The sequence below is a fragment of the Polyergus mexicanus genome, unplaced genomic scaffold, assembly GCF_030449975.1.
Source record: "Polyergus mexicanus isolate NDT 795.1 unplaced genomic scaffold, iyPolMexi1.0 SCAF_14, whole genome shotgun sequence".
NCBI classification, from domain to species: Eukaryota; Metazoa; Arthropoda; class Insecta; order Hymenoptera; family Formicidae; genus Polyergus; species Polyergus mexicanus.
In genome coordinates, this window is record NW_027223334.1 from 4740127 (window position 1) to 4756527 (window position 16401).

Consider the following 16401-nt stretch of genomic DNA (forward strand, 5'->3'; position numbering starts at 1 on the left):
AACAGAACCGCTTTTCGGCACACTGCATTAAGATCGCTATGTACGCAAGTTTTGATCGTCCGGAACGTCTTAGTTACGTATCAGTAAGTGAGATTTGACGAAAATTTTTGTGCAACATCACGGAAAGTAGCAGAACCGCTTTTTGGCACACAGGGCTAAAAACGCTACGTACGCAAGTTTTGATCGTCCGGAACGTCTTAGTTACGTGTCAGTAAGTGAGATTTGTCGAAAATTTTTGTGCAACATCATTGAAATTGAGCAGATCCGCTTTTCGGCACACTGCATTAAGATCGCTATGTACGCAAGTTTTGATCGTCCGGAACGTCTTAGTTACGTGTCAGTAAGTGAGATTTGACGAAAATTTTTGTGCAACATCACGGAAAGTAGCAGAACCGCTTTTCGGCACACAAGGCTAAAAACGCTATGTACGCTAGTTTTGATCGTCCGGAACGTCTTAGTTACGTATCAGTAAGTGAGATTTGACGAAAATTCTTGTGCACCATCACGGAATGTGAGCAGAACCGCTTTTCGTCACACAGGGCTAAAAACGCTATGTAAGCAAGTTTTGATCGTCCGGAACGTCTTTGTTACGTGTCAGTAAGTGCTATTTGACGAAAATTCTTGTGCATCATCAAGGAAATTGAGCAGAACCGCTTTTCGGCACACAGGGCTAAGATAGCTATGTACGCAAGTTTTGATCGTCCGGAACGTCTTAGTTACGTATCAGTAAGTGCGATTTGACAAAAATTCTTGTGCAACATCAAGGAAATTGTGCAGAATCGCTTTTCGGCACACAAAGCTAAAAACGCTATGTACGCTAGTTTTGATCGTCCGGAACGTCTTAGTTATGTGTCAGTAAGTGCGATTTGACGAAAATTCTTGTGCAACATCAAGGAAATTGAGCAGAATCGCTTTTCGGCTCACAAAGATAAAAACGCTATGTACGCTAGTTTTGATCGTCCGGAACGTCTTAGTTACGTATCAGTAAGTGAGATTTGACGAAAATTCTTGTGCAATATCACGGAAAGTAGCAGAACCGCTTTTCGGCACACTGCATTAAGATCGCTATGTACGCAAGTTTTGATCGTTCGAAACGTCTTAATTACGTATCAGTAAGTGAGATTTGACGAAAATTCTTGTGCAACATCACGGAAAGTAGCAGAACCGCTTTTCGGCACATAGGGTTAAAAACGCTATGTACGCAAGTTTTGATCGTTCCAAACGTCTTAGTTACGTTTCAGTAAGTGAGATTTGACGAAAATTCTTGTGCAACATCACGGAAAGTAGCAGAACCGCTTTTCGGCACATAGGGCTAAAAACGATATGTACGCAAGTTTTGATCGTTCAAAACGTCTTAGTTACGTGTCAGTAATTGCGGTTTGACGAAAATTCTTGTGCAACATCGAAAAGATTAAGCAGCACCGCTTTTCGGCACACAGGGCTAAGATAGCTATGTACGCAAGTTTTGATCGTCCGGAACGTCTTAGTTACGTGTCAGTAAGTGAGGTTTGACGAAAATTATTGTGCATCATCAAGGAAATTGAACAGGACCGCTTTTCGGCACACAGGGCTAAGATCGCTATGTACGCAAGTTTTGATCGTCGGAAACGTCTTAGTTACGTGCCAGTAAGTGAGATTTGACGAAAATTCTTGTGCAACATCAAGGAAATTGATCAGAACCGCTTTTCGGCACACAAGGCTGAAAACGCTATGTACGCAAGTTTTGATCGTTCCAAACGTCTTAGTTACGTGCCAGTAAGTGAGATTTGATGAAAATTCTTGTGCAACGTCAAGGAAATGGATCAGAACCGCTTTTCGGCACACAAGGCTGAAAACGCTATGTACGCAAGTTTTGATCGTTCGAAACGTCTTAGTTACGTATCAGTAAGTGAGATTTGACGAAAATTCTTGTGCAACATCACGGATAGTAGCAAAACCGCTTTTCGGCACATAGGGCTAAAAACGCTATGTACGCAAGTTTTGATCGTTCCAAACGTCTTAGTTACGTATCAGTAAGTGAGATTTGACGAAAATTCTTGTGCAACATCACGGAAAGTAGCAGAACCGCTTTTCGGCACACAAGGCTAAAAACGCTATGTACGTTAGTTTTGATCGTCCGGAACGTCTTAGTTACGTATCAGTAAGTGAGATTTGACGAAAATTCTTGTGCAATATCACGGAAAGTAGCAGAACCGCTTTTCGGCACACTGCATTAAGATCGCTATGTACGCAAGTTTTGATCGTTCGAAACGTCTTAGTTACGTATCAGTAAGTGAGATTTGACGAAAATTCTTGTGCAACGTCAAGGAAATTGATCAGAACCGCTTTTCGGCACACAAGGCTGAAAACGCTATGTACGCAAGTTTTGATCGTTCCAAACGTCTTAGTTACGTATCAGTAAGTGAGATTTGACGAAAATTCTTGTGCAACATCACGGAAAGTAGCAGAACCGCTTTTCGGCACATAGGGTTAAAAACGCTATGTACGCAAGTTTTGATCGTTCCAAACGTCTTAGTTACGTATCAGTAAGTGAGATTTGACGAAAATTCTTGTGCAACATCACGGAAAGTAGCAGAACCGCTTTTCGGCACATAGGGCTAAAAACGATATGTACGCAAGTTTTGATCGTTCAAAACGTCTTAGTTACGAGTCAGTAAGTGCGGTTTGACGAAAATTATTGTGCAACATCGAAAAGATTAAGCAGCACCGCTTTTCGGCACACAGGGCTAAGATAGCTATGTACGCAAGTTTTGATCGTCCGGAACGTCTTAATTACGTGTCAGTAAGTGAGGTTTGACGAAAATTATTGTGCATCATCAAGGAAATTGAGCAGAACCGCTTTTCGGCACACAGGGCTAAGATCGCTATGTACGCAAGTTTTGATCGTCGGGAACGTCTTAGTTACGTGCCAGTAAGTGAGATTTGATGAAAATTCTTGTGCAACGTCAAGGAAATGGATCAGAACCGCTTTTCGGCACACAAGGCTAAAAACGCTATGTACGTTAGTTTTGATCGTCCGGAACGTCTTAGTTACGTATCAGTAAGTGAGATTTGACGAAAATTCTTGTGCAATATCACGGAAAGTAGCAGAACCGCTTTTCGGCACACTGCATTAAGATCGCTATGTACGCAAGTTTTGATCGTTCGAAACGTCTTAGTTACGTATCAGTAAGTGAGATTTGACGAAAATTCTTGTGCAACATCACGGAAAGTAGCAGAACCGCTTTTCGGCACACAAGGCTAAAAACGCTATGTACGTTAGTTTTGATCGTCCGGAACGTCTTAGTTACGTATCAGTAAGTGAGATTTGACGAAAATTCTTGTGCAATATCACGGAATGTAGCAGAACCGCTTTTCGGCACACTGCATTAAGATCGCTATGTACGCAAGTTTTGATCGTTCGAAACGTCTTAGTTACGTATCAGTAAGTGAGATTTGACGAAAATTCTTGTGCAACATCACGGAAAGTAGCAGAACCGCTTTTCGGCACATAGGGTTAAAAACGCTATGTACGCAAGTTTTGATCGTTCCAAACGTCTTAGTTACGTATCAGTAAGTGAGATTTGACGAAAATTCTTGTTCAACATCACGGAAAGTAGCAGAACCGCTTTTCGGCACATAGGGCTAAAAACGATATGTACGCAAGTTTTGATCGTTCGGAACGTCTTAGTTACGTGCCAGTAAGTGAGGTTTGACGAAAATTCTTGTGCAACATCAAGGAAATTGAATAGAATCGCTTTTCGGCACACAAGGCTGAAAACGTTATGTACGCAAGTTTTGATCGTTCGAAACGTCTTAGTTACGTGCCAGTAAGTGAGGTTTGACGAAAATTCTTGTGCAACATCAAGGAAATTGAACAGAATCGCTTTTTGGCACACAAGGCTGAAAACGTTATGTACGCAAGTTTTGATCGTTCGAAACGTCTTAGTTATGTGTCAGTAAGTGAGATTTGTCGAAAATTCTTGTGCAACATCATTGAAATTGAGCAGATCCGCTTTTCGGCACACAAGGCTGAAAACGTTATTTACGCAAGTTTTGATCGTTCGAAACGTCTTTGTTACGTATCAGTAAGTGAGATTTGACGAAAATTCTTGTGCAACGTCACGGAAAGTAGCAGAACCGCTTTTCGGCACACAGGGCTAAAAACGCTATGTACGCATGTTTTTTCTTACGGAAAGTGCCAGTTAAGTGTCACTAAGTGAGATTTGACGAAAATTCTTAAGCAACATCAAGGAAATTGAGCAGAATCGCTTTTCGGCACACAGGTCTAAGATCGCTATGTACGCAAGTTTTGATCGTCCGGAACGTCTTAGTTACGTTTCTGTAAGTGAGATTTGACGAAAATACTTGTGCAACATCAAGAGAAGTGAGCAGAACCGCTTTTCGTCACACAGGGCTAAGATAGCTATTGTGACGTCTTAGCCGCACGTCAAAATTTATTTAAACAATATATTTATTGTTAACTCACCCATAGGAGGTGAAAGAAGTAAAAATACGGAGAAAGTTATTCGTCCAAGACAAAGTTCTAACTTATAAAATAGTATTCATACTCAAGAGTCACCCCGTATATAGCCAACGCTCGAGCGCGCCAGCGGGTGACGCAAAAATAACTACCATATGAATAAACCATAGGAATAACTAAAACCTTATATTTGCATTGCACAATCAGACAGACGATTCAAACGCTTTAAAAAATTGCAATAATAATCATATATATATATATATATATATATATATATAAGAGCATACAAGAGATCTAACTTTAAAGGTATTAAATTCAATTGAGAAATACAAGCGAAAAGAATGAAACAGTTAAATGCAAATGTAACGCTTTAATATAATAATTTAAGTACACACACATTTTTATATGCACATCTTAATATTATATTATGCATATAACATTATATTATATTATATTAGTAATCTCCATACACATTTATGCATTTTATGCTACGCTTATACGCATCCTATATAACATAGCGTTTTATTATTCATAATGCGAAATTAGGAGTATAAGAAATAATATTTTATTCACTATAGTATTATAAGAGTTTTATAAGAGCTTTAAACTGTGCATGGTATGCGGACTGGCCGTCGATCGATATTCTTATCCGCCCGCTCGATAAGATTAGGCCGGACAAATAAGTTGGAATGTTGCGAGGGAACGATATAGCTGTCCTTCTCGCACAGAGATCCCTACCAGCGGCTCTTCCACTTGCCATTGCTCCCGCCCATGGGTCTCCCACCAACATCAGGAAGTCTTAGGCGAAGCATAGGAAGAATATCCCACCATCTACAAAGGCGATCCCACTGCAGCATCTCTCCCACCAACACCCGAAGACCGGAGGAGCTCAGTGCAGGTCCGACATCCAGCATTATTAATTCGACGCTCATACGGTTAACACGTTACTACTTTCGTACTAAATTCGTTCTCTGACTCCGTTTGCCGTGGCGTTTAGCATTTAATAATCCGGCGTATTCGAATCTCGACAGCGTCGTCAAATTCCAGTACGAGTCTTCGAGACTCCTATACATACTACATTGTAGAATAGTGAGTTTACCAGTCGCAAGTCTTACGACTGTAATATTGTTAATTTAACGTCGTGCAACAATAAAGAGTATTTTATATTACTAATTACAATTTATTCGACGACCGGTTGTTCCAACTTCCTTGATCGACCGTCATTCATCGCACGACAAACGAAATCTTTGGAGGACTGCAAAGTAGAAGGGAATTCAGCGTGCTACATAGGCAGTTGCTCTAACATATATTCAAATACGTAAAACCTGGTAAGTTAAGGTACCACCGAATACTGAATGACAAGTTGACATCTTCTGGTCCCGGGTAGACTCGGTGAAATGCAGAGTGACCCAAAAACAATATCTTTTCCATAGATATACTTACCAGTAAAAGATTAAATTCAATTTAATAACTACTTAAACAATATAGTCGCGTTCTAAAGAGTTACTTAACATCAGTCATATAATTTCCTTTTTTTTCTTAACTTCGACTACTGGGACGTGACATATTAAAATTTGGTGGCAGCGGTGGGATCGCAGAAGCTAACTTGTCATTTTTCTTGTGTTAATAATCATACTTTATTTTCAGGAAGTGAATTGTGCGCGATATAACGTTCAATTTGAGTCTCGGTTAATATCATTCAGATTTTCTTGAATTATTTCGCGAAATACAGTGCCGTTATAATTTTATTCGATTATTATACACCGCGTTATTTAGATTTTGCCAATCCATTTAATTTACACGTCATATTCGTGTTAGATTTTATTTCCATTAACGCTGTTAGAATTTTGTGATTATTCTCGACTGCGTGTGCTTCGATTGCAATATTAAGACGGCATAACGACATTCTGACGTTGTGAGTTAGAGCGAATATATTTCGCTCATCACTACGAAAGAATTATTGAACAATACCTGGTTCTGTGACAGTGTCCTGGTAGCTGGTATATACGCCGCTCGTCACTTGTAACAGGAGCGTTTTCTTTGGTGAGGCAGGATTCCGCACATTGAGAACGCAAATGTAACACAGACATCAGTGTTTAAATATTTTTTATAAAGCCAATAGGACACGCCACGCAGTAGAGAAGCGATCGATTTTAGTAAAAGTGGAAGTTGACTCTTCGAAGTGCCGCAAACTCGGAGCGACGGCTCTGGGCGGATAAGCCGCTCGTCGTTGCTTTGGGCTTTTTTGTGTACATACGATAAACGGAGAGTGGTGAGGCAGGATTCCGCACGCTCTTTCTTGTTCCTTCTCTTTGGTGAGGCAGGATTCCGCACACTGAGACTGGAATAGGATGACGGATATCGCTATGTGGGCAAAATAAGTGCCTCAGAGAGTCGCTGCATGAAACTAAAGTTGAATCCTTATCCTAATTTCGTGTTTCTAAAAAGACATGCCAAAAACGCGTCGCGCAGGAAAGAAATACCAGCTCCGACGCCTACTAAGAGCGCAACTTAGAGAAGCAGCGAATTGTTCCGACGAGTTAAATATTACAGACAATTCGAGTGCCCCATGTCGCGAACGGCTAACTGAGAAAAGAACCTTTGTTTACAAATTAATTCCGATCACGGTCGAACAGTCTCCGTTGCCATATCCAGAAATTCCGGAGAACGACCCGCGTCGCGAATTTTACGCACAGACTCAAATTCCAAACGTTAGCGCCAGCGACGAATAAAAAGCATCATTGTTGTTTTCATATTGTACTATTTTTGTATTTTATTATACCCTACCCTATAATCGCATTGTCTTATTTTCAGAATATTCTTATATTTTATCGCATAACTTATTTATATATATATATATATATATATATATATATATATATATATATATATTATATTGTTCGCTTCATATTACTATTCTATTGTTGGAAAAAAAAAGAATATATATATATATTTCTATCCTGCTTTATTTTATCATATGCATTTATACAATTGCTTTTGATATATTATTACTAAAATTATTACAATCTTTTTATTATCTTTTTATATATTGCTTAATCTTGTATACTACAATATTCTTATTCTCTATTATTACTAAATTATACCATATTTTATAGGGTTGGAGGATTAAGCCCATTTCATACGTATATTATTTAATCCTCAAACCACTCTGTGTACTAACCTATATTCTTACAGGATTAAGGAACTATAGCATTACATGCTATTTAACCGTATGTATTACAATAAATTTTTATATTATTAAAATTACTACTTTCACAATCGTTGTGCTAAGAACGATTAGAGCCGATAACTATTTCAAAATTACGTGTACCGAGTTATGGCCCAATTTACGAGATCGCACGGTACAGTAAGCATCGACCCGGAAATCGAAAAGAAGCAAAAATACGTGGAAGACCGTGAAAAACAATCGCATTCAAAAATGTCGCTTAAAGAACGAGAAGAAACGATCAAACGCCCTAACGAGTCAATAGACGCGAATTCGTTATTCGACGTGCTTTCAAAAATCCAAACAGAATTATCACAATTACGCAGATTACCAGAGCAAGTGAGCAATCTCGAACAGCGCGTGAATGAAGCTTCCCGCGCCGCGTCCGCATACGATGAATTCGCCGACCCGCCGGAACGGGAAGAACCCCCTGTAATCATGCCAACCCTAAAAATAAAAGATGTAGTTGCCAATATTCCCCCGTTTAATGGTTATTAGATTTCGATCTTCCAGTTCGCCCGAGCGTGTGAACGTGCTCGCGATTTACTACCGTCTGCACAAGAACCACAGCTCGTACAATTCATTATTAACAAAATTGAAGGCGACGCGTATCAAGTCATTGAAGGAAACATATATACTCGCGTCGTAGATTTATTAGATAAATTAAAGAATATTTTCGCTCCGAATAAATCCGTAGCACAATACCGCGGAGAATTAGCCAACGCGTATAAAATGCCAAACGAGACAGTCTTGAAGTACGCGGGTAGAATTAAAGACTTGAAACTCGCTATATTAGATGGAAACAGACGACAGGGCATCAACAACCCTCGGTTATTTAATAACGAGGTTGAAGGAGAAGTTTTGGAAGCTTTCGTAAATGGATTACCCTCTAACGTAATCACGCGAATGGAACACCGGAACATAGGCACCCTAGACGAGGCGATTGAATGGGCTGTCAAAATTACGAGGAATTTGGAAATAGAAAAACAGCGCGAAAGACAATTTACGCCTCGACAATTCCCTGCTACGCGATCGGACATAAATAACCCTAGACCTATCGAACCGGAACAACCAAAATCCATACTAAAAAACCCTAATAACAATTTTGTTCCACGACCATGGATCAGACCCTTGGTACCAGGACAGCCAGGACCGAATTCCCCTATCGTATGTAATTATTGCAAATATCCTGGACACAAGGTCACTGAATGTCGACAATTAGTATATCGAAACGCAACACAAGCGTCGGGAAACGCGGAGGGCCGCCCGACGGTGAGCGCGACCAAGGAACCGGCCCAAGCGACAGCGCATCCCATAACGATACAAGCAGAGCCATCAACAAGCCAAACTTGAACACTAACGATAAAAATCAAGGCTCCAATTTTTCTAAAATTCTATTAAAGAAATACGATGACCCAGCGTCGGTCATCAAACCAGTAAGCGAGGAACCCCTAAATAAAAAAGCCAGTATTGGAATGGCGAACCTAGGACCCAAAACATGTCAACCAAGGATCGCCCTCACTTGCAAAAACTTTAAAGGATACTGCTTTTTTATGATAGACTCAGGATCCTCTGTAAATTTAGTTAAAATAAAAATATTAAAGAATACCCCCATAAACACAAAAGACACGTTAAGATTAAAAGGCATTTCCGAGAAGCCAATAAAGACATTGGGTTCGGTGGTATTCAAAATTATGGGAAAAGAAACAAAATTTTATGTCGTCAGAAACAATTTCGGTATACCTGCTGACGGCATAATAGGTGCCAGTTTTTTGAAAGATAATAATGCTATCATCGATTACCAACAAGAATGCCTTACCTTCGATAGCATACAGGTACCGTTTTACAAAAGAGAAAAGATCATGGTGCCCTCGCGCACTATTGTAGACATTGCGTTCAACATAACAAACCCGGAGAAAAGGGAAGGTTATATTCCTCTAAACGAGCCAACAAAGGGATTATTTCTGGGTGAACCTCTTGTTAAAAATTCCCGAGGGAAGGGGCATATAAAAGCTTATAATTTAACAGAGCAGAACTACACCATAGAGGTCTATCCAATGCCTCTTGAGGATTACTTTATACCCAATGACTCCGAGGAGCGCCTAACTTCACTGAATTCTTCTATTTTCGTAAATCCTATGAGCCAAAAGGAGCTCTCCGAAGACGGGAAATCCTCAGATTCTAATACTCTTCCGGTGCCGCAACACCTGGAAGATACTTCTACACAAGATGCAATGCCTGCATCTTCGTGCCTCAAACACTCTATTGACACGCTTCCAGGGTCAATAGGACTTGAGGATCTTCTATATTCTGAAAATACTAATTCCACGAGCTTAGACGAGCTCTCTATTACTAATTCCGCTGAATCAAGATTAACCAACTCCACTCAACCTCCCGCTTCCAGGGATCCTATGGAGTCTTTTATGAGCAATGAAGAGCTCGCCAATAATGGGAAATCTTCTGAATCAACCTTGATTCATACTCTTCCAGTTTTACGAGACCAAGAAGGTCCTTTTATTGAACAAGCTGCGCAGCCAGCATTTTCTAGATTTAAAGATACAACTGATCTGCTTCCTCCTATATCTCTCAGTCGTATAGAACGACTTAAACCCATCATGAATACTGAATATTTAAACGAAGAGGAAGAAGACCACGTCGATGCGATACTTAAAGAATATGGAGATTGTTTCCATCTTCCGGGAGAAAAACTCAAGTTCACCACCGCAGTTAAACATACTATTCCAACCACGGACAATCTACCAATACACGTGAAACAATATAGATACCCGCCTGTCCACAAGGAGGAAATAGACAGGCAGGTGACGAAGCTTTTGAAGGATGAAATAATAACGCCTTCAGCATCACCGTATAACGCTCCTCTATGGATCGTCCCCAAGAAATCTGCGGCCGATGGACGAAAGAAATGGAGGATGGTAATAGATTTCCGAAAGCTGAATGAAAAAACGATAGGAGATGCGTACCCACTGCCTAATATAGTAGAAATATTAGACCAGTTGGGTAGTGCAAAATACTTCTCCATTTTTGACCTCGCACAAGGATTTCATCAGATACCTATGGCCCCCGAGGATCAAGAAAAGACAGCTTTCTCCACACCATATGGACATTATGAGTACCAGCGGATGCCTTTCGGTCTGAAAAATGCACCCGCGACATTCCAACGGTTGATGGACAACGTCCTCACCGGATTACAAGGAAACGAACTATTCGTTTACCTGGACGACATAGTTGTGTATGCAAGATCCTTAGAGGAACACGATATAAAAATCAAAGAATTGATGCAAAGACTAAGAGAAGCAAATCTGCAATTACAGCCCGACAAATGTCAATTCCTAAGGCACGAAGTAGTTTACCTAGGGCATATTATCGGATCAGATGGAGTAAGACCAGATCCTAATAAAATTATCGCAGTCCAACGTTTCCCAAAACCAAGGAATCATAAAAACATTAAGCAATTCTTGGGTCTTGTGGGATACTACCGCCGATTCATTAGGGACATTTCAAAAATCGCAAAACCTCTCACGGATTTATTAAAGAAAGACAAGCCTTTTGTATGGACACCGTCGCAAGAAGCAGCATTTAACAAATTAACACATGAATTATTAAAAGAACCTGTTTTGCAATATCCGAACTTTAAAGAGCCATTCTTATTAACCACCGACGCCAGTGGATACGCTATAGGAGGCGTGCTGAGCCAAGGACAGATAGGGAAAGACTTACCTATTTCGTATATTTCTAGGACTTTGAATGAAGCAGAAGGGAGATATTCCACCATAGAAAAGGAGTGCTTAGCCGTAGTCTACTGTGTAACGTACTTCCGGCACTATTTATACGGCAGGAAATTTACAATCCTCACAGATCATAAACCACTAGTTTGGCTACATTCGGTCAAGGATCCCAGCTCCCGATTGTGGAAATGGAGACTAAAACTATCAGAGTACGAATATGAAATACAATATAAAACAGGAAAGACTAACGTTGTAGCAGACGCACTTTCTAGAAACCCGCCTATTCCTAACGTTTCCATACTTCCCCTAGTAGAGCCAGACGATAATTCAAACGAATCCCTTTTCTCATACCAGACAGCTACACAACAGTCTAGACCGTCAATCACTTTCTCTTCCAATGATACTAATCACACATTAAATCCTAATGACCAACAACAAATAATTATCAAAGACTTAAACGAAAATGCTTTACTAACTCCACCAGTAACCACAAAAACCCCATCCCAAGTTTTCTTTCCCGAAAATCTAAATGAAGATCTAGACAAACAAGAGCAAGAGTTCGACCAAAGCAATTCAGAGACGTCGGAAGAAGATCCAGAAAACGAAAGTGAGAGTAATGAATCTGCATCTCCACAACCTCGCTCCTCAGGTGAAGAGAACGATTTTAAAGTTAATGAAACAAGAGATTCACTGCTTTCCCGAAAGGATAACCATGTCATCTTTACCACACTCCAAGGACATCCCTACGATAAAGGCGCAAAGGATTATTCAGCAGAAAATAAACTTCCCACGTATAAAGACTTAACTTTCACAAGAGTAAAAATAACGAATTTGAATAGCGGGAAATATTTAATAAACATCCCTATTAAACAAAATGAAAGAGTGCAAATCGAACACAATGACATTATAAACGGAATAAGATCGTTGAGGGATGCCATAACAGAACTAAATCTAAAAACCATCAGTATAGCGCAACACGACCTATACGATACAGTTCCATGGATTTTTGTATATAAAAATTTAAAAAGATTCCTCTCAGACTTGCCAATAATAGTAACAGTTTGCAAATCTCTAATAAGATGTCCTGGCCTAGAAGAAAGAGCTAACATTATCTATGAAAAACATGCTACGAAGATTGGAGGACACAAAGGTGTGAATAAAACCTACCATCGAATTAGACAAAACTACTATTGGCCCACAATGAAAAAAGACATACAAGATTACATAAAGAATTGCAGAAATTGCCAAATCAAAAAATTAACGAGAGTAAAAACGAAACAACCCATGATGATCACTGACACCCCAGGAACTGCATTTGATAAAGTATCCATGGACGTAGTAGGACCATTGCCAGTAACGAGCCGAAACAATTCTTATATTTTAACTATACAAGACCTTTTAACGAAATATTCAGTTGCCATTCCTATGGAAACAGCAGACTCTTTCTCAATAGCCAACGCCTTCATAAAAGATTTCATATGCATATATGGAGCACCGAGAGCATTATTAACAGATCAGGCTCCGACCTTTTTTACTTCTTTGATGAAAGCAATCGCTAGCTACTTTAAAATTAAGCAATGCCGTACAACTGCTTACTACCCGCAATCAAATGGCTCAATTGAACGCTCACATCACGTATTGACAGAATACTTGAAAATGTACACCAACCGGAATGAGGAATGGGACGAGCAGATTAAGCCTGCTATGTTTGCTTACAATACATCAGTCCACGAAGGAACCAACTATACTCCTTATTCCCTAATTTTTGGACATCTTCCCAGAACTCCATCCTCCTCCGCAGTTCCCGAGGACGTCACTGAACAGCCTTATCAAGACTATCTCACTAACCTTTTTGAAACTTTGAAAAACTCACAGGGTCTAGCAAAACAAAACTTGATACAATCAAAAGAAAAGAGTAAGACATATTATGACAGAAAAATCAATATTCGAAATTTTAAAGCTAACGATAAAGTTTATCTATTAAAGGAGCCCACAAAAGGAAAGCTAGATGATCAATATACTAGGCCATACAAAATTTTAGAATTATTACCAATGAATAACGCGAGAATAGACTTCCGTGGAAAACCACGCGTAGTTCACGTAAATAAACTGAAATTGTGCAAAAGCACATATTTTATAGATCCGGGATGAAAGAAAGTGCGAGGAAAAGAGAAATTTTGTAAGCGCGGCCTGGACCCCCGGATCCAGTAATTTTAAGATATTTTCATATTAATCTCATATTAGTATTAGAGATTTTTGTTCTAACAACACATACACACGTACTTGACACATCTTGTAACATAAAACAACACGAACAACCCATATTACTCTCGTACTTTATACTCAAATATAATATTTCTATTTTAAGGTTTACTACATTCCAATACTTCTAATTACCGCAATGTTCTCTGGCACAAGGGCCATAATAGCCTACGATTGTGGAGGAGCCTACCTGAACGTGACCACTGTATCCTTACTACGTTCAGGCGAATGCGACATCGACATTGAGGCACCTGCAACAATCAACACATACATACAGCTGCTACAACTGTCAAATTACGCGCAAACTCACATAACTCAATGTAAAATAGAAATCTTAAGAACCATATCTCACTGCGGAATGCACTCGCATATCTCAGCCGTTCATAACGGTTACGCGAGCTACTTGCAGGAAACATCTCGCGCTAGGTGCATTCAAATGCATAAAGAGGGCCTCTTAAAAGTAGGAACCGCCGAAATTATTGATGGACTTAAATCAAATCACACGTACTATAGAAGCGTCACACTCGCGGGTAAAGTAAACGTAGATGGAACCTGTAAAGGCATTCAATACTCGGACTATTACGGCACATGGGATGACGTGATAGTCCAAGCGACTGTAAAAATCTCTCTAAAAGACTCATACGTGCCGGTAAAGTTAAACGCAGGAAAAGTAATGTTAAAATCCGGAACTGTTTGTGAACTATCGGACGAATCCTGTATAGACTCGGACGATGGTTACACCTTTTGGGAAGGAATACCCAATACCGCTTGCGGGTTTGAAGCATATGACGTCCTATATGAAGGCACCTCTACTAAATTTCAAGGCATATTAGATCACCAAAATACCACAATATTCACACTAGAATCTCAAGACATCACTTTTGCACTGACACTAACACGAAGGCACACGATATGCGGTTACACACTGTATGGCACAGAACATCCGAAACTGTTCATTTTTGAAACACAGAAAGGAAACATTTTCAAAGTAAGATCAAAAACCTCTGTAACGAACCTAGATTTATTCACGTACGCAAATTCAAAATTTGTATACGTTGAGAAGTATATGAGGAACCAGATTACCTCTTTATACAAAGATATAATTATGCAAAAATGCGAACTAGAGAAACAGGTTATACAAAATACCCTATCTCTTGCTGCTGTTTTACCAGATGAATTCGCCTACCGGGTGATGAAAGCTCCAGGTTACATGGCAGTCACAGCCGGGGAGGGAATTCACATAGTTAAATGTATACCTATAGAGGTTACACTACGAAAAACAAACACGTGCCATACTGAGTTGCCCATTATGTTTAGAAACGCCACACTATACATGACACCGAAATCACATATCGTCATAAAACACAGTACACTCAGAGATTGTAATCCTTTACTCCCAATAATATACAACATCGAAGGAACTTGGCTACAATTTAACCCTACCCCTTCCATGATAAATTCCCCTCACGAAATCAAACCATTAACAAAACTCTCTTGGAAATACCTTGCGCCAAAATCACTAGCCACCAGTGGCATTTACTCCCAACAAGACCTTGACGAATTAAGAGACCACATTATGTTCCCCGCGGAAAAGAACGCGGTTCTGCATACCATCGCTCGAGGCTTTACGGGTCAAACAATACAATCCGATACCGTTTCATTGCAAAATTTATTAGACGAAGGTGCGCTGAATAAAATTTATAACAATACGCTAGCTAAAATATGGAACGGTTTTACAACATTTGGTGCGGCGACCGCCGGTATATTCGGAATATTTATAATTATAAGAGTAATAAAAATTGTATTTGACACATTGATACACGGCTATGCGCTACACGCAGCTTATGGCTGCAGCTTACACTTACTTGGAGCCATTTGGAGCTCCTTCACACATCTATTATTGTATTTGGCGAATAGACCACAACCGCAACCACAAGTAACTCCAGAAAATCCACCAGAACACATAGACACAAACATAGTACCGAATGCGCCAGCAGAAAACGCGGAACCACCTACTATACCTATAGTATATACATTTAGAGATCTACGTGCCAGATTGGACGAATAAATTTCATCATAACTCTTTACTCCGAAATTTAAACTAAGGGGGGTGGTGTGACGTCTTAGCCGCACGTCAAAATTTATTTAAACAATATATTTATTGTTAACTCACCCATAGGAGGTGAAAGAAGTAAAAATCCGGAGAAAGTTACTCGTCCAAGACAAAGTTCTAACTTGTAAAATAGTATTCATACTCAAGAGTCACCCCGTATATAGCCAACGCTCGAGCGCGCCAGCGGGTGACGCAAAAATAACTACCATATGAATAAACCATAGGAATAACTAAAACCTTATATTTGCATTGCACAATCAGACAGACGATTCAAACGCTTTAAAAAATTGCAATAAATATCATATATATATATATATATATATATAAGAGCATACAAGAGATCTAACTTTAAAGGTATTAAATTCAATTGAGAAATACAAGCGAAAAGAATGAAACAGTTAAATGCAAATGTAACGCTTTAATATAATAATTTAAGTACACACACATTTTTATATGCACATCTTAATATTATATTATGCATATAACATTATATTATATTATATTAGTAATCTCGATACACATTTATGCATTTTATGCTACGCTTATACGCATCCTATATAACATAGCGTCTTATTATTCATAATGCGAAATT

At 39.4% G+C, this 16401-nt stretch overlaps 1 protein-coding gene across 1 annotated transcript; it reads left to right on the forward strand.

Annotated features, from left to right (window-relative positions):
• Positions 1 to 14756: 14756 nt before the first annotated feature.
• On the forward strand, positions 14757 to 15764 carry LOC138939240 (uncharacterized). The gene has a single exon (XM_070306886.1). The coding sequence runs from the start codon at positions 14763 to 14765 to the stop codon at positions 15762 to 15764; it is 1002 nt and encodes a 333-aa protein (XP_070162987.1). The 5' UTR covers positions 14757 to 14762.
• Positions 15765 to 16401: the final 637 nt, after the last annotated feature.

What these genes read in the sequence shown, in the direction of transcription:
- LOC138939240 (XM_070306886.1), top strand. Translation starts at nt 14,763, where the DNA reads ATGAGGAACCAGATTACCTCTTTATACAAAGATATAATTATGCAAAAA.